This window comes from Triticum aestivum, chromosome 3B, assembly GCF_018294505.1.
Source record: "Triticum aestivum cultivar Chinese Spring chromosome 3B, IWGSC CS RefSeq v2.1, whole genome shotgun sequence".
NCBI lineage: Eukaryota > Viridiplantae > Streptophyta > Magnoliopsida > Poales > Poaceae > Triticum > Triticum aestivum.
In genome coordinates, this window is record NC_057801.1 from 385745927 (window position 1) to 385764584 (window position 18658).

General features: G+C 44.7%; 1 protein-coding gene across 1 annotated transcript in view; it reads right to left on the reverse strand.

Moving 5' to 3' along the window:
• The window catches only part of LOC123069976 (DENN domain and WD repeat-containing protein SCD1), a 30124-nt gene extending 21683 nt beyond the window's left edge, over window positions 1-8441 (reverse strand). The window contains exons 1-7 of the mRNA XM_044492976.1: window positions 8119-8441; window positions 6520-6613; window positions 6194-6395; window positions 5966-6107; window positions 5751-5851; window positions 5518-5581; window positions 5227-5340 (exon numbers count right to left, since the gene is read on the reverse strand). Coding sequence (XP_044348911.1) covers window positions 5227-5340; window positions 5518-5581; window positions 5751-5851; window positions 5966-6107; window positions 6194-6395; window positions 6520-6613; window positions 8119-8301 — 900 coding nt within the window. The 5' untranslated portion in view covers window positions 8302-8441. The remainder of the gene's footprint in view (window positions 1-5226; window positions 5341-5517; window positions 5582-5750; window positions 5852-5965; window positions 6108-6193; window positions 6396-6519; window positions 6614-8118) is intronic.
• Between the last annotated feature and the right edge of the window lie 10217 nt (window positions 8442-18658).

An 18658-nucleotide genomic window follows, 5' to 3' on the forward strand; every position in this document is an offset into this window, starting at 1 on the left:
CCATACTAGTTCTTGCTGTCCTCTTCGAGAGCAAGCAGCAGCAAGCAATGGAGCAATTGGAGAAGAGGGCTGCAGAACAACAAATCAAAGAGCTGCGTGAAGAAGATCTTAATCGGAGATTTGACCGGCTGGTTGAGATGATAAGAAAGGGTGCCCCCCCTGCTACCAATGAAGGAGATTCATCTAAAGAAGATGTTCATCAAAGAAGGAGAGGTAATCTTGGAGCAAGACCGCCACAACAACATGTTGTTCAACGTGCTTCAAGAAGGCCAATTTATGTTGAAGCTTCTAAAGGTGAGGAATATGATGATGCCCTTGAAGAACCAGATCTCTCCGCATATCGGAGAGTACCCAACCCTACATATGCAAGAGATACATACAAGGTGAAAGCTGAGATCCCAACTTTTAATGGAAATGTTGATATTGAAGAGTGCCTAGATTGGTTATATGAAGTGGAGACTTTCTTTGAGGTCATGGAGGTTCCGGAAGATCGTAGAGTTCCTTCGGTCGCATACAAGCTGAAAGGAGGAGACGGTGCATGGTGGCATCGCGTTCAAGAAGAGCGCAGGCTGAGAGAGAACCTCATGTGAGAACTTGGCAGCAAATGAGAAGTCTCTTGAAAGGGAGATTTTTGCCCGCTGATTATGACCAGATCCTGTTTATCCAATTTCAAAATTGTGCTCAAGGAAATAGGACTGTTTCAGATTACACGGAGGAGTTTCTAAGGCTACAAGTGAGGTGCAACCTTGCTGAAACTGAATATCAACAAGTTGCAAGGTACATCAATGGTCTCAACGATGCTATTCAAGATCGACTAATGATGCAACAAATCTGGTCCATTGATCAAGCACAAGCTCTAGCCTTAAAGCCGAGAGGTTTGTGGGGACAAGAAAGGCAACTAAGGCTCCATATCCTCCATATCCTCATGCCGAAGGCTCGTCTAGGAGTCAGCCTAATAGAGTGGAAGAAAAGACCGCTCCACCAAAGGCAAAACGACCCATCCAGAAGCAAACTAGAGGCAAGGGTAAGTCCAATGAAGGCCCAAAATGCTATAGATGTGGTGAAGAGGGACACATATCCAGCGGTTGCCCACTAAGGAAATTTGTTAACACAACTATCCATGATGGTGAAGGCGATGAGGAAGAATACGAATCTGAAGATGTAGAGGGACAAGAGGTTTGTCAAGAAGAAGGTGAAGAGGTGGTATGTGTGATTCAGCGTCTCCTATGTTCCACACCACAACCTGACGACACACAACGGAAGAAAATATATGAGAGCAAATGCACAGTGAATGGCAAGGTATGCAAATTAGTGATTGATAGTTGCAGTTGCAAGAATCTTTTCTCCCAGAAGTTGGTGAACCATTTAAAGCTTGATACTCATGATCATCCAAACCCCTACACTATTGGGTGGATCAAGAAAGGAGTGAATATGAGGATCACCAAACAATGCAACCTGCCACTTTCTTTGGGCAAGCATTATCGCTCAAATGTGTTGTGTGACATAGTTGATATGGACGCTAGCCATGTTCTTCTTGGGAGACCTTGGCAATTTGATGTGGATACTACACACAAGGGCAAGGAAAATTCTTACTCTTTCATTTCGAACAAGAGAAAGATCATTATTTACCAAACAAAACTGAAGGTAATACCTCTAAGGAGGAGGGGGAAACTATGTTAACTATCTCCCATACCTCTCATGAGTTTATGGAAGACTTGAAGGAGGCAGATTTGTGTGTTGCACTTGCTGTAAAAGGAGAAGAGCACCTAACTGTTGAAATTCCAGCAAAGGTACGTGGTTTATTGGCAGAATTTCAGAACATACTTGGAGAGCCACAAGGTCTGCCACCGATGAGAGGAATTCAACATAGAATTGACTTAATTCCGGGAGCAGGTCTTCCTAATCTTCCACACTGTCGAATGAGCCCAAAGGAGCATGATATATTGAAGGAGAAAGTGGAGGAATTGCTACAAAAGGGGCACATTCGAGAAAGTATTAGCCCATGTGCTGTGCCAGCCCTACTCGCGCCAAAGAAAGATGGATCTTGGCGCATGTGTACGGACAGTAGAGCCATTAACAAGATCACCGTAAGGTATAGATTCCCGATTCCCGGTCTAGATGATATGTTGGATCAGCTTAGTGGAGCAAGAGTGTTCAGAAAGCTAGATTTAAGAAGCGGATATCATCTAATCCGTATCAGACCCGGGGGTGAATGGAAAACCGCCTTCAAGGCAAAGGAAGGGTTGTTTGAATGGCTAGTCATGCCATTTGGACTCTCAAATGCACCAAGTACCTTTATGTGCTTAATGAATCAAGTCCTTTGACCCTTCTTATCCCACTTTGTTGTGGTCTATTTCGATGACATCTTGATCTATAGCAAGGATGAGGATGAACACTTTGATCACATTCGGAAGGTGCTAGAAGTACTAAGGGAAAATGAGCTCTACGTCAACTTGAAGAAATGTGTTTTCCTGCAAACACAACTTCTTTTCCTAGGCGTCATAACATGTGACGGTATTCGTGTTGATGATTCTAAGGTTGAAGCAATCCAAGAATGGCCAACTCCAAAGACCATTTCTAAGGTAAGAAGTTTTCATGGCCTTGCAACTTTCTATAGGCGATTTGTGAAGAATTTCAGCACTGTCATGGCACCAATTACCGAGTGAAGAAAGGAAAGTTCCAATGGACAGAAGCAGTTGAAGCTAGTTTCAATGAGATTAAACAAAAACTATCACAAGCTCCTGTCTTGGTGCTACCTGATTTCAACAAGACTTTTGAGTTGGAGTGTGATGCAAGTGGAGTAGGCAATGGAGCTATTCTATCTCAAGAAAGGAAGCCCATTGCTTTCTTTAGTGAGAAGTTAAGTGAAGCTAGACAGAAATGGAGTATCTATCAGCAAGAATTGTATGCCGTTTTCAGAGCGTTGAAAACTTAGGAAGTCTATTTGCTGCCTAAAGAGTTCATTGTTCATAGTGACCATCAATCCTTGAAGCATTTTAGAAATCAAAAGCATGTTGACCACATGCTAGCAAGATGGGCAGCATATCTAGAGAGATTTAACTATCTCGTCATGCATAAATCTGGAACAACTAACCGAGTGGTCGATGCTTTGAGTCGTCGTGCATGCCTCTTGACTTCTTTTGAGGCTGAACTTCCAAGCATGGATCAAATAAAGGAGTTGTATGAGAATGATGAAGACTTTGGCCATGTTTGAGTAAAGCACATCAGGAGCCAGCCATTAGGTGATGACTATTTGGTGCAGGATGTCTATCTCTTCAAAAATGATCGTTTGTGCATCCCAAGGAGTTCTCTACGTGACAAACTAATTAGAGAACTCCATTCAAGTGATCTTAGTGGCCATGTTGGACGGGCCAAGACTATCGCTAACCTGGAAGCTCGCTACTTTTGGCCACAACTAAAGAGAGATACTGGAAAGTTTGTTCAGCGATGCCCTATATGTTAAACCTGCAAAGTCCAAGTCCAGAACACAGGATTATACATGTCTTTGCCTGTTCCTGTTGCTCCATGGGAGGACATCTCTATGGACTTCGTCTTGGGTTTGCCAAGAACAAGACGAGGGAGTGATGTCGTGTTTGTGGTCGTGGATAGATTCTCTAAGATGGCTCATTTCATCCCATGCCGCAAGACAACGGATGCTCATCATGTGGCAAACCTATTCTTCCGAGAAGTAGTCAGACTTCATGGAGTTCCAAGGTCCATTGTCTCAGACCGTGATAGCAAGCTTCTTGCTGCATTTTGGCTCACTTTGTGGAAGCAATTCAGCACTGAATTGAAATTTTTCTTGCACTGCTCGTCCACAAACAAATGGACAAACGGAAGTAGTGAACAAGTTTTTGGGTAATCTGATACGTTGCATTTGTGGAGAAAGAAAGGGACAATAGGATTTGGCTCTATCTCTTGAAGAGTTCTCCTACAATAACTCCAAGCATATATCCAGAGGAAGGAGCCCTTTTTCCATTGTCTACACGAAAGTTCCAACACACGTGGTGGACTTGGTGAAGCTACCATCAAGGGGAAACTCAAAATCAGCATTGTCCCTTGCTGATAATTACACTGAGTTATTTGAAGAGATTCGTGGTGTTCTGGAAGCACAAAATCAGAAATATAAACAATTTGCTGATTTCAAAAGGAGACCAAAATCATTCCAAGTTGGTGATAAAGTGATGGTCTACCTCCGAAAAGAGAGGCTGCCTTTAGGTGTTAAGGGGAAGCTTAGGCAGCGAAGGTATGGGCCCTTCTGTATCATGAGGAAAATAAATGATAATGCTTATGTGATAAATCTTCCAAGCGACATGGGCATATCCAACACTTTCAATGTTGCGGACTTGACTCTCTACCATCCAGAACAAGCGCTCTATGACGATAACTCGAAGGCGAGTTCCAAACAACCAGGGAAGAATGATGAGGAACAACAGATGAGAAATAAAAACAGATGCTACATCTGTTTGGCTACTTCTAGATACTTCCACTCTAGTGTAGTATTTCTTTTTTTTCTTTACCCTACCTTCTGTCTCTAGAGTTCTCTAGTTATAAGTAGCTGTGAGTAGAGAAGTGAATCCTAAATAATGTTTTCTAGAGTGTTCCAGCTATAAATAGAAGTATGTGAAGGCTTCCAAAGCCCTATAAATAGAGGTCCTCGCCTCTACTTTGGAACCCAGACTATGTACCCACTACCTATCATAGAACTTGTTGTTCTTATCTAAGATCTTGGAGTAGATCTTGTGCTCTAGGAGTTCTGGATTGAACTCTTGCTGCCATATCGGCCTACATTCGTCTCTAGAGCGATATCTAGCGCAGCACGTTGAAGTTGTTCCTTCAACACTTGTGTTGTACACATGGTAGCAGCAAGGTGGAGTTGCTCCTCCACAACCTTTGTGCTGCTTCAGACTAGTAATGTTGAACCAAACTTCTTCGCTCTCAAAATATCATAGAACCCTTGCACACATCCGTCTTCAGTTCAGGGTTACAAAACTATAAATATAAAGATTTGTTGTGACTTTATTAATCAAAGCAACAAGAAGCATTCACACATCGGCTGTGAAAGGAAAATGATCCTACCAGCAAAAATAAAAAAACAGGTGGACCAAACCTTTAAAAAGGCTATTTCCACCAGTAAATAAGTACTAGTACGTATTGCCAAGAGAATATAGGCAGGCAACGGCAGAAAAACGGCCAACGGAAACTTCATTTAATGTTGCAACTTACACCATCCATCGTCACTGTAGATGTGTCAACACCTGAATGAAGTCCCATCATGTAGGGAGTCGGAGCATCAATGTAGTCAACACCACTAGAGAATATTATTGGAATGTAGACATGCTGCAGCACAACAAATACGTTGAATGGGGATAATTCACCACATGAGCATAACATAAAATAATGAGAATTTCTGGAACAGATATGAATGAAATCCTCAAGCGCAATAATTATTTCACATATTTGTGAAGCCCGCTAAAGACTCGGGAATAAAAAGGAACACAGTTGAATGAAACCCACCTGCCACCTAATCGGGTATATCAAATGGCATATGGCTTCTGAAACTAGAGTTAATAATGTATACCTGCATTACAAACAAAAGATAAGTCCAGCAAACTTAAGATAAACTTCAAACACTTCCACTTAAGGTGTTGTTCCAAAGTAACAATCCATTCAATTGTAAACCTAAGCTAAGACTGGGATGGTATGATGTTAAAACATGGTCAAGAGTTGCATTGTGAAACTCAACAGACTTGTTAGATCTTAGCAATATCCTTCTTTCAAGCAGAACGGCAGTAAAGAGCTGTATTAGTTTATCAACATCCAGACACTGCACCAATGGCTGGAAGGATATCTGCAACCACAATCAGCTTGGTATTACAAGTTGAATGTGAACAAAATGGAGTATCTAAAATGGTACTGGAAATATGGTCAAGGAACGTAAGACGAAATGGAAAGGAAGCCATACATCAGCGTGAGGAAGCCATTCTTTTGGAGGAGTTTCCGCAGAAAGAAGGCAATTATCAATGGCAAACAAGACACGATCCTTTCCCGGTGTTGGTAATGGAACATTTGACACCACATGGGATATTATATCCCACAAAGGCTTGCTGAAATCAGGGCCGACAAATATTAAGCCATGAAAAAGGTGTAATCCATAGTTTATAAAGCGCACGCATGAACAATGAAAGTTTACCTACAACCGGCAGGAGAAAAACAAAGGACAAATATTTCCTCTAGAGCATCGCGGAGGACTTGGAAACAAGGAGAATGGGACACAAAGCAGATGCATTTATCAGCAAAAGAATTCACCGGAATTTGGTAGGCTTCAATAATATCTTCACAAATTGGATCCCGAAATGCAATACAACTGACGTAAATTTTTGAACCATCTCCCTCTACAAAAAAAATGATGACTATGTTAAGAGGTACCTATGTAAACAATAAGCAATAATAATTTCAACTCGAAGGGTTAAAAACATGTACAAAGTTCGGGAAATGTCAACTACCAACATGACATACCTGTCAAAACTATGGGATAGCTCCTTGGATAGGTGGAGACGTCATTGGCATCCAACCTAGAAGAGTATATTCTTACACCCGCTGGCAAAACACACTGCAGTTATCAATGGACAATGATAGAAAGGTTCAGATTACAATTAAACAAGATTAGGAATAAAATAGACATGATGATATCATGATTGTCATTCAGCGGTTTAAAATTATTATAACATGAAATCAATCACATTCTCTTGTTCACATTACTATCTTTTCTTTTCAGTTATCTGGCGAAGATCTCCACTATTTTATCCAACATTCTCATGGAATTATCCAACATTGCTAAACAAAATTGATAGTTAAAATAAATGCATGGCACGCCCTACCCCTTGCTTTCCGTCCCATGTGTCATTAACATGTTTTTCCGCAATAATACATGGCTTACAGACTTCGACACTGCTAACAAATTTTGGTTGTAAATTATATGTGCTGGTACAAAAAGGTCACGGACAGGGATGTGATTGAACATGCTAAAATAGCATGCCCCTACATAGATCACACGATCACATTGTAACAGTATCCTTCCATGTTCAATTATCTCCAACCACACAGATGTACTGAAGCCAAATTCCCTGCTTCCACCAGTTCATATAGCATCAAATCGTCTGCGTCCAGGTAGAGAGGCCACTGGAGCAAGTTGGGGCACTTGTCCTAGAATGCCAGCATTTTTCCCAAGATAGCAGGATCTTGAACTTTCGATGATAACTTTCAACAAGGAGAGATGAAGGTAACTGTTCAAAGAAGAAACTCTGTTGGGCAGAGCGGTTAAGCCTCTAGTAATCTAGTGTGCACATTGGCCTGAGTGCCTACAGACTCACCCTTATAAAAATCAATCAAACTTGAAACCCAACCGAATCGGGTCAACCTAATCAACAGAATGACTAGGTGGCCGCATAATCTTGAGGCGGCACAATCCCAGTAGTATGGCGAGCAAGCAGTGGCATGGTGCAGCATGTTGAGTATGTATTTTGTGTTGCATGTATATTGGAGTTGTGGCCCACCTCCTAGTCCTGTATAATTGAGGTTGAGGCCTACCCTGTAATTATATATGCGTGCACCAGCACCCCATCAATACAACATGTATTGCAAAACTATTTGTCTACATGGTATCATCTCTGAAGGTCCTGACCTAGGGCGAAGGCGCCACCGCCGCCGCCGCGCCACTCCTCCGCGCCGCCGCCGCTAGGCTAGCAAGTGGCCGTGCAAAAGAACTATCCCCAGCAGGCCAGCAAGTGTGCAGACAATGTTATCACGTCGCAGGCCAACAATCCACGGCGCAGTGTGGCAGCCAATAATTTTCCCAGCCATTCTTAAATTTCTGTCTCGACCGATGCACAGTTGAGTACGCAACTGGCATATACAATTCCAACCTCGGTGCACTAGAGCATCACGAATTCACCTCTACAGATCAACCATTTCGAAGTTAGCAACACGCCAGCCCAATCAAATGCTAAACAACACCAATTTGTCCGTTCACCGAAAATTCGAACGATGGGGGCGGAAGCAGATCGCGGGAGGAAGAACTGAGGCAGCTGGAGGAAAGGGGCGGGATCTGTGACTCACGGTGGGGAGCTGCGGGGGCGGGGGAGGGTAGAGCGCGTGGCCCGAGTGCGGGAACTGGTCGATGAAGGCAGGCATGTACATTTCTTCGGCGCCATGGAAGCCCTTGAGGCCATCCAGCGCCCGGATCTCCGGTCCCAGCCCGCATACCACGAAGTACTCGAAGATCCGTGACGTTGATGCCATCGCCTCTGCCGTCGATCAGCGACAGTCACGCCCACCCGCCCTCCTCCGGAAAGGGATCCTCGGCGCGGTCTGTCTCCGTCGATCTCTCCTAGTTTCGACTCTGCGGGAAAGGAAGGAGACGGTGTAGGCCGTGGGACGAAGGAAGGCGACGGGTCGGGTGGACTTTCTGTTTGTGATCCGTTAGCGAGAAAACAGAGACAGACCCGTTAGGAATATATTTTTCTCACGAAAATGTTAAAATCTGGCGTCAGATTTTTTTAGCGCTACAAATCTGACGACCAAATTTGCGATGCGAAAACAGATATACTCCATATAAGAATTTGCCATGTTTTAAAATAAAAATACCATGTACTAGCACGCTATCCTAAAAATCTGACATCACATTTATGTTTAAATCGCTTTTATAGAACAACCAGTTAGGAATATGGGAGCCATTTTAGGCCTTGTTACCTGAAATCGTCCGTGCTTATTTGTCAATTATTAACAAGGAATATAGAAAAAGACTTTTTCCCACATTGTTTTGTATATTTCTCTGGCGACGCTTTGCCTGAATTCCACATCTATTGATTGGATTTGGGGGTTTCTTGAAGAGAGTGAGGGATGGTGAGAGAGATAGAGGAGAAAGATGGGGTTTTGACTATTTGATTACATTTTTTAGGGAGACTATTTGATTGCATGGGAAGTGGTTTTCTAAGATCCACGTAACAGTAAGAGTGTGGAAGGCGAGAGAGTCGCACGGCAGTATGGTGTCTTACAAATACTAGCTGTGTGACGTCTTTCGGCAGCTCCAGCACCGACATAGCGGCGTTCGGATTTTACATCACACCACTAAATTATACAAATTTACAAATTAATTTCATGCTTACCCATAACATATAGAATTTGCAAAAGTTTAACAGCAAACTACAAAAGAATAACAACATACCGGTCAAATAATTTTTAAAAAATTAATTGCAGTCAGTATTTTTTTTAATTAATTCTTTGGTCATCATATACATCTATTTTCTAGACAATATAATCACAAACTCTATGTAACTCTCTCAAAATATAACCAAAGCCTATAAAGATCATAGGAATACAGCATGGTAAGTTAATAATGTTTGACTTAGATAACTTGGGCGAAATTTCTAGTGACCCCCTAATTAATCCTAACCATACCCTAACTAATATGCAAAATGTTATCAATAACCTCTCACTGGACATGGATAGGTTTTCTAAGCAACATGCATCATAAACTATGAATAACACTATCATACTTTAACCAAAGCCTATAAAGGTCATAGCAACAGAACATTAAAGGTTTCATGAACTTTTGACTTCACTGACATTTTTTCAAATTCAAAAACACCTAACACAAAAAAAGTGCCAGGGCCTTGCCCTTTTGGGGGCAACGCCGCTGATATCCATCGTAATTTTAGGTGGCGTTGCTTTTTTTGTCCACGTAACTTATCCATTTTCTATATCACCCCTCACGAATGGAAGTTTAGGAAAAAAAATTCCGAAAGTGTACTCCATGTGCACGCCTCCCACCCTAATCCACTCTGCGACGGCTCCTTCCCCACTCCCTCCAACCGACGGCAGCGCCCGCCCATCCTCGATGGGGCGGCGAGGGCGTGCAACCTCTCTTCCTAGCTACCGGTGTGCATCCACGACGCCATCAGCGGCTAACACCTCTCCCCGGGCGGTGGGTCGCCTATGTTCTCCAAGACTGAGCCGGTGCACGACCTCCATAACGACACCAGTTGTGTCCCTCCGAACCGACACACTAACACCCTATCTGATCCCCGACCCGCAGGTTGTCCCCCCCCCCCACACACACACACAATGGCCTTGTTATTTTTCAACTACAACATTCATTTTGCTACATGGGTAAATACTTGCTATATTTTGCATGTAATGCATATATGTAGTTTATTTGTGATAGATCTGTACATTTTGTATGTGATGGATGCATTTGTGATATTATGTTTGTCCTTGATATGTTATTCATGTGTGATATATATCCATTACATACATATTTGCATGAGGACATGGCATGCCTTTGTTGTAGATCTGTATGTAGACTGATGAAAATCTGTAGCATTATTGATGTCCCACGAGTATAGGGGATCTATCCTAGCTTTTTTTCATAAGAGTGTCGAATCCAACGAGGAGTCTAAGGAATTTACAAGCAGCTTTCAACAAGGTTTTACTGTAAAATCTGTAAAATTAATTTGACAGTTTGTTTGATAGCAAGATAATTTATAAAAATGGTAAATAGCAACAAAAGAAATAGAGTGAATCAAGTGGCCCAATCCTTATGTATGCTAAGGACAAGCCGTTTGTGTTTTTTATAGTGATTAAAACGCTCTTGAGGACACTCGGGAATTTTGTGAAGTTACTTTCACCAAGTTCCATTCAATTGCCGTTCATTGTTTTGATAAGTGTTGTGTGAGTTGATATATTAAGGTATTATATATCCTTAATTGGATGCAAGTATCCGCAAATAAAAGAGAAGTAATTAAGGTAAATCTAACCATAGCATTAAATTCTAGGATCCAAAACAACCCCTCCTCAAACAATTCTAAACTGGGGTCTAGGTTCTATCACTCCCGCAAACCACCATCAACAAACTAATTCAACAATCTCGTCCCATAAGCCCAATGATAGTGAAGTCTCATTGAAAGTGCAACTAAACCCCGGGTGGTTTTGGTAATTCATAACAACATATAGTTCATTCAACTAATATCCATTCAAGATAAATATTTCAGGATGTTTAATGATTGGCATGGCATGGACTAGAGATATGGACCCCTCAAAATGATAAGGACAAAGATTGGCAAAAGCTCAAGACTATTCATTTTTATTTAAGTGATCCAAGATCACATTGAGTCCACATGAAAGCCAATACTATTAAAAGGGGATGAGGTGTTGCCTAATGGTTTACTTGCTCAAAGTGCTTAGTGATATTGCTCGAAAACCCTCAACCACTATCTCCATCCAAATATGTCCAAACCCTAATTCCAAACTCACCCCACCGATTCTTTCTATCTGGAGCCACCGAGTTCATTTGACATAGCCACTGCCAGAAACCCTAACGATTCGGTCACACCGATACAGATCTCGGTCTCACCGAGATGGCCTTGCCAGCGCTTTGTGATATGTTGCACTCACTTTGGTCCCGCCGAGTTTATGAATCGATCTCATTGAGTTGGCTTGACAGATTCTCTATTGCTTATTGCTTCACTTTGGTCCCACCGAGCGACGCCATCAAGATGATGTTTGCCCTAAGCCTGGCACATTGGTCCCACCAAGTTGTTCCAGTCGGTCCCACCGAGATTCCTAACGTTCATATTTTTGAACAGATCAGTGCCACCGAGATGAGTCAAAAGTGTGTAACGGTTGGATTTTGTGTGGAGGCTATATATACCCCTCCACCCCCTCTTCATTCAGAGGAGAGCCATCAGAACGTGCCTACACTTCCACCATCCATTTTCTGAGAGAGAACCACATACTCATGTGTTGAGATCAAGAGATTCCATTCCAACCTTTTGAGCCTTGATTTCTAGCCTTCCCCAAGTTGCTTTCCACTCAAATCCTTCTTCCACCATAGCCAAATTTGTGAAAGAGAGTTAAGTGTTTGGGAGACTATCATTTGAAGCACAAGAGCAAGGAGTTCATTATCTACGCACCATCTATTACCTTTTGGAGAGTGGTGTCTCCTAGATTGGTTAGGTGTCGCTTGGGAGCCTTTGACATGATGTGGAGTTGAACCAAGAAGTTTGTAAGGGCAAGTAGATCGCCTACTTTGTGAAGATCTACCCGAGTGAGGCAAGTCCTTCATGGACGATGGCCATGGTGGGATAGACAAGGTTGCTTCTTTGTGGACCCTTCGTGGGTGGAGCCCTCCGTGAACTCACGCAACCGTTACCCTCCTTGGGTTGAAGTCTCCATCAACGTGGACGTATGATGACACCACCTATTGGAACCACACCAAAAATCTCTATGTCTCAATTGCGTTTTCCTTCTCCACATCCTTCCCTTTACCTTCATATGCAATGTTTTTACTTTCCGCTGCTATACTCTTAGGATTGCATGTGTAGGTTGATTGCTTGACTTGTGCTAATTGCTAAAATCTACCCACAACTAAAATTGGGAGAAGGATGGGTTTTTATTTGGTCGAGTAGTCTAATCACCCTCCTCTAGACATACTTTCGATCCTATAAATGGTATCAGAGTTTTGGTCTCCATTAGCCTTGATTTCCATAGCTTTGGTGATCATAGCCTTGGTTTCACAACCTAGGAGAGTATGGCGTCTACCGAGGGTAACTATCACCGTAGAGGTCCTTATTTTGATGGTACAAATTTTGCTAGTTGGAAGCATTAAGATGAAAATGCATATTCTTGGTCATAACCCCACCATTTGGGATGTTGTGCATATTGGCTTGCAAGGTGAATTCTTCGAAGACGGAAAAGAAACGGATCATGAAGCGACCGCGGAAGAATTGAAGATGTTGCAATACAATGCTCAAGCTTGTGATATTCTATTCAATGGATTGTGCCCCGAAGAATTCAACAAAATCAGCTGCCTTGAGAATGCTAAGGAAATTTGGGATACTTTGGCTGATATGCACGAAGGTACCGAGTCCGTCAAGGAATCCAAGTTGGGTGTGCTTCAAAGTCAACTTGACAAGTTCAAGATGACGGATGGTGAAGGAGTCCCGAAATGTACTCTAGGCTTGCTCTTATCACAAATGAGATTGCTGGCTTAGGAAGTGAAGAGATGAGCAACAAATTCATCATCAAGAAGATCCTTAAAGCCTCAGATGGAAAACATGATACCGTGTGCACATTGATCCAAATGATGCCCAATTACAAAGATCTCAAGCCCATGGAAGTCATTGGTAGAATTGTTGCTCATGAGATGTCACTCAAGGATAAGGAAGAGCTTCACAATAAGTGAAGTGGTGCTTACAAAGCTTCAAGTGATGCCCCTACAACATCAAGTGGGAAGCAAGTCTCCAATGAGGAATTGCGCATAATGGTGAAGAACTTCAACAAATTCTACAAGAGTAGAAGCAAAGAGAGAAGCTCCAAGTCAAGGTCCTACAATGACAAAAGATCTTCTAGTCGTGATCGTAATTGCTACAATTGTGGAAGACCTGGACACTACTCCAATGAGTGTATGACTTTCTACAAGAAAAGAGAAGACTCACCAAAAAGGAGAAGTAGAAGGGATGAATCACCTCCAAGAGAGAGAAGGAGTAGAGATGATCGTTATGAACGAAGACCCTCTTGAAGAAGCAATGATTCGGAAAGGAAGGACAAGTCATCAAAGAGCTACACAAGACGAAGACATCAAGCTCACATTGGTGAATGGGTGTTCGGTTCCGACTCTGACAACTACTCCAATAGGAGCTATCATTCCGACTCCGAACATACTCAAGATGAAGGTGTTGCCAGTCTTGCACTAGTGTCATCCAACTCCTATGACATATTTGACTCACCAAATGAAGGAATTGGAAGATGCTTCATGGCTAAAGGCCCCAAGGTATCACACCCCGAGTATCTTGATTTTGATAGTGATGAAAATGATTTGCTAGGTGATGATGATTTACTTGTTGACAAAACTAGTGATAAAAACATTGATGAACTTGCTAGTAATCATGCTAATCAAGATGAAACAAATGACAATGATAAGAAGGAGATTGAGCGTCTAACTAAAGAACTAAACACTCTTAAGTTAGCTCATGAAACAACTCTAGAGGATCATAGAGAGCTCCTAAGGACTCATGAGAAGCTGCACTTCGAGAAGCTAAATTTAGAGCAAGAGCATGAGTTCCTAAAAGCAACCAATGATGATCTTCGAAAGAAGAGTTCTTCTTACATTGCCAAACATCTCCTCTTGTCTACTTATATGACACAAGTAAAATCTAGCAACAAGATCAAGAAAGATTCACTACAAAAAAAGACACATCCATGACATTTTGGGCCGAACGAATTTTTTTCCTGTCATACTTATGACACTTCTATGACGATAATTGTGACAAAACCCGATATCATCATAGATGTGGTGGGCTCCTACTTCTATGACAAAAAATCATGACAGAAAATGGGCTTTTCATCCTGGGCGGGCCGGAGACGCAGTTGCGTGACATTCTTTGGGCCGTCCATGATGGAAAAAACCGTGGTAGAAGCAAGGGCGAGGAAAATTTTGGCGAGTTCCCGGTTACGGTGGGTGGTCGGGGGCCGAGCGATGCGCATTTCTCTCGTACACATACGCGCGTGTGTGCGAGGCGTTGGGCTCTAACTGAACCCGAGCGAGGTGTTGGGCTCTAACTGAACCCGAGCGATTGCACTAGCTACGTTACTGAACCGGAGTGATTCCTTCACTGCTGCTGCTAACTAAAGCCGATCGATGCTGCCTCTGGATGAACAGTGAGCGTTTGCTGGGGGGGTTGGATGAACAGTGAGCTTTGCAGGGGAGTTTGGATGAATAGTTCCCGATGGGGGTGGATGAACAGGACCCCGTGGTGTTGCCTCTGGATGAACAGGACCCCGATTGATCGAGCCGGTTGGGGCTGGATGAACAGGACCCATGAAGGGCTGGATGAACAGGACAACCCTGTGGAGGGCTGGATGAACAAGACGACCATGTGGAGGGCTGGATGAACAGTAGACGATGGAGGGGTGGATGAACAGTAGCCCGTGGAGAGGTTGTTGAATAGGAGCCCGTGGAGAGGGCTGGTTGAACAGTAGCCGGTGGAGTAGCGCGCGGTGGAGGCTGGATGAACAGGAGCCCGTGTATGAACAGTCGCAGGTGGAGGCTGGAGGAGGTCGACGATGGATGGACAGTAGCCCGTGAAGGCTGGAGGAGGTCGACGGTGGAGATGTACAGTATCCCGTGGAGTCTTGTTTTGCGATATGCCACACCCCTCCCGATGAACAGGACCCCTGTTTCGACCGTAGCGCTCCAACACAAGTCTGTTTCCTCCGTTTTGCGGTACCCCACACCCCTCCCGATCAACAGGACCCCGTTTCGACCGTAGGAGGTCCAACACAAGTCTGTTTCCTCTGTTTTGCGGTACGCCAGACACCTCCCGATGAACAGGATCCCGTTTCGAACATGGCCGGTCGAACACAAGGCCGTTTCCTCTGTTTTGCGGTACGCCAGGCCTCGTTTCCATCGGCTGTTCCGTCCAAGCCCTCCCGATGAACACGACGACACATTCCGTTCCGACCCAGCCGGTTGGCTCTCAATGAACACGACGACGACGCTGTTTCTCCGTTCCAACCCAGCCATGTACACGAGCTCTGGTCGTACATATGCGCGAGTAGGCGTTCGAGACCCCGCCCGTATGTACGTACGTGGCCGTATTTTCTTTCTTGCACCCTGGTCGTTGTACGTACGTGTACATGCTACGTGCGCGCCTCTACTACGACACGTGCGCGCCTCTACTATGACATGTGTGCACCTCTACATCGACCAGTATGTGCGTACACGTTTCACGGCCAGAATGACAACGCTACGTACGCTTCGATCAGGTGGATCCCGACTGTCAGGCACTTCCTTGCGTGCGAAGATGTAGCTGGTGGGTCCAACAGTCAAGGGGGCAAATCATTTTTTTTCGGGCGCACTTTCTTACGTGCGAAGATGTAGCTAGTGGATCCCAGCAGTCAGGGGACAAATCATTTTTTTGCCCGTAATATGGACACACTTCCTTGCGTGCAAATATGTAGCTGGTAGGTTCCAACAGTCGGGGGGAAACGTTTTTTTCGTGAAATACGGTGTCCCGTCTGGTGGGTCCCTGCTGTCAGGTGGAGGAATCATTATTTTCCACGTAATAAGGAGGCACTTCCTTGCTACGGCCGTGGACCCAGCTATCAGCCTCTCCACGTACAGTCCACGTCCGATGGAAGTTGTTCCTTGACCATGTTGACCACGCCGCGCCGAGAGCACCAGGGCGATGGATAACGGTGAGGCCTAGGAAGGGGACGACGCGGAGCCGGGGAAGACGCGGCAGTGGATGCCCACGCGTAGAGGAGTATAAGGGTTCACTGGTTCGGCTGCGGTATGAGGTTGCCATCGCCGCAGAATAGCAGGGGGTGTGGGTGAGTAGAGGGATGGCCTGGCCAGCGGTGGGAGTAGTAGGGGGCGATGAGGCCTCCGCGGCATCATAGCCGACCACGGGAGGCAGGAGCATGCAGCACGATCGGCGCTGCTTTGGGCGGCTGGAGCAAGAAGACCAGAGGTTGAAGAAGCACTACGGCCGTTGGATGGACATCATACGGTCACTGGAGCTAGAATCGTTCATATTGACTAAGTTGACAAAGGCCTCCGTCCCAGTCAACTTAGTAGTCCCACAAGTTAGCCTTCCACCAAGGTGGGTCACAGCTAGCAGGGGGAGTATTCATTTTCTTGTGCATAATAAGGAGGCACTTCCGGTGGGTCCAAGCTGACAGCGGGGGGAACGTTTTTTTCGCGAAATACGGTGGCCCGTCTGGTGGGTCCCAACAGTTAGGGGGGAAACGTTTTTTTCGCGAAATACGGTGGCCCGTCCGGTGGGTCCCTGCTATCAGGTGGAAGAATAATTATTTTCCGCATAATAAGGAGGCACTTCCTTGTGACTGCCATGGACCCAGTTGTCAGCCTCTCCACGTACAGTACTCTTCCAATGAAAGTCGGGGTTGACCACATTGACCACGCCGCGCCGAGAGCACCAGGGCAGTGGACGACGGCAGGCCTAGGAAGGGGACGACGCGGAGCTGGGGAAGACGCGATAGTGGAAGCCCGCGCGAAGAGGAGTACGAGGGTTCACTGGTTCGGCTGCGGTGTGAGGCTGCCGTCGTCGCAGAATAACAGGGGGTGTGAGTGAGTAGAGGGATGCCCTGGCCAGCGGTGGGAGTAGTAGGGGGCGGTGAGGCCTGCGCGGCAGCACAGCCAACCACGGGAGGCAGGAGCAGGCGGTCCCGCCAGCGCTGCTTTGGCGACTGGAGCAAGAAGATCAGAGATTGAAGAAACATGACGGCCGTTGGATTGACATCCAACGGTTACGTCTACTAGAATCGTTTGTTGATGTATATAATAACTAAAAAATCTTGCATACACGTCAACTTAACAGGCCCACAAGTTAGACCATTCCCTCTTTTTTTAATAATTTATATATAGCTCATTGCAACTTCTTATGCAATTTATTGCAGTCCGTTTTTTTGGTTGGCCAGGGCCAATTTCGCATATTTCTGTGGGTTCTAAACTATTTTTAATACCGAAATGTCGAGCCAGATTTAAAGAACTTTGAAGATATATTTAAATTAGGTTAATGCCCAGTGAAATAGGAATCTGAAAATGTGAAAAAATTCAGAAATTATAAAGTAATTGCCAATTTGTCATCTATTTTTATATTTACAACCCATTTCATATTACTTTCAAGATTTGCAGGCGTCTTGAAAGAGTTGCAGCCCATCAGGGTGTAGAAAAATAAGTAGGCATGGATTGGCTATTCTTCAAAAAAAAAAATTGGGCTCATTTTCACAAAGAAAAAATAGCTGGGCTGGTCACACGGTGAACATAAAATATAAGCCTGGGCTAGACGGGCCACAGCCCAGTTCAAACCCTGCTCCGTCTCAACAATAACAAAAAAATACTGCTCGAGCAGCTACGTCCCAGGTGTCACCGATCTTGTGTTGTTCTCTTGTCTATTGACTATATACGCTCACAATGTCGTGGGTCCCAGATGTCAGGAAAACACTAGGAGGAAGCAATTTTTTTTCATACGCTGACATGGTGGGCCCCTACTGTTATCCTCTCCACGTACTTCTGCCGATTCCTGTTGTTTGTTGACCATGTTGACAACGCGAGAGGGCGGTGCCGCGGCGAGCGCACCAAAGCGCGTGGAGGACCATGACGAGGCCTCGGACGTCGGCGTTAACGATTTAGGAGATGGTGGGGCGGCAATGCGTGCGCTGAGGCGCAACCAGCCGTGGGAGGTGGAAGCAGGCGGCCCCTCGACGCTGGTTTGGTTTTGGCGGCTGGAGGAAGACAGGACTGAAGAAACACGACAGACTGTAAAAGCAACAGGAGTACTTAACAACCTTAACTGAAACCAGTAGGGGCACTTAACAACCAAAGTTGAAAGCAGTATGAGTACTTATACAGGTTCAACCGTACAAAGCACACCTCAAACAGTGTTGCTTTGCCTACAGTTAACCAAGGGTGAGGACGCCAAGCCCCAGGACAAGGCCCAGGAGCCACCCCGCGCATCCACAACCTTCTGAAAGCGGCTTTATCTCGCAATGTGGTCAATAAACAGGATATTCGCTTTAGAGCCATCGAAAAGCATGAACATAATCTTTTGTCCTATTCTCCAAGATGGACGGG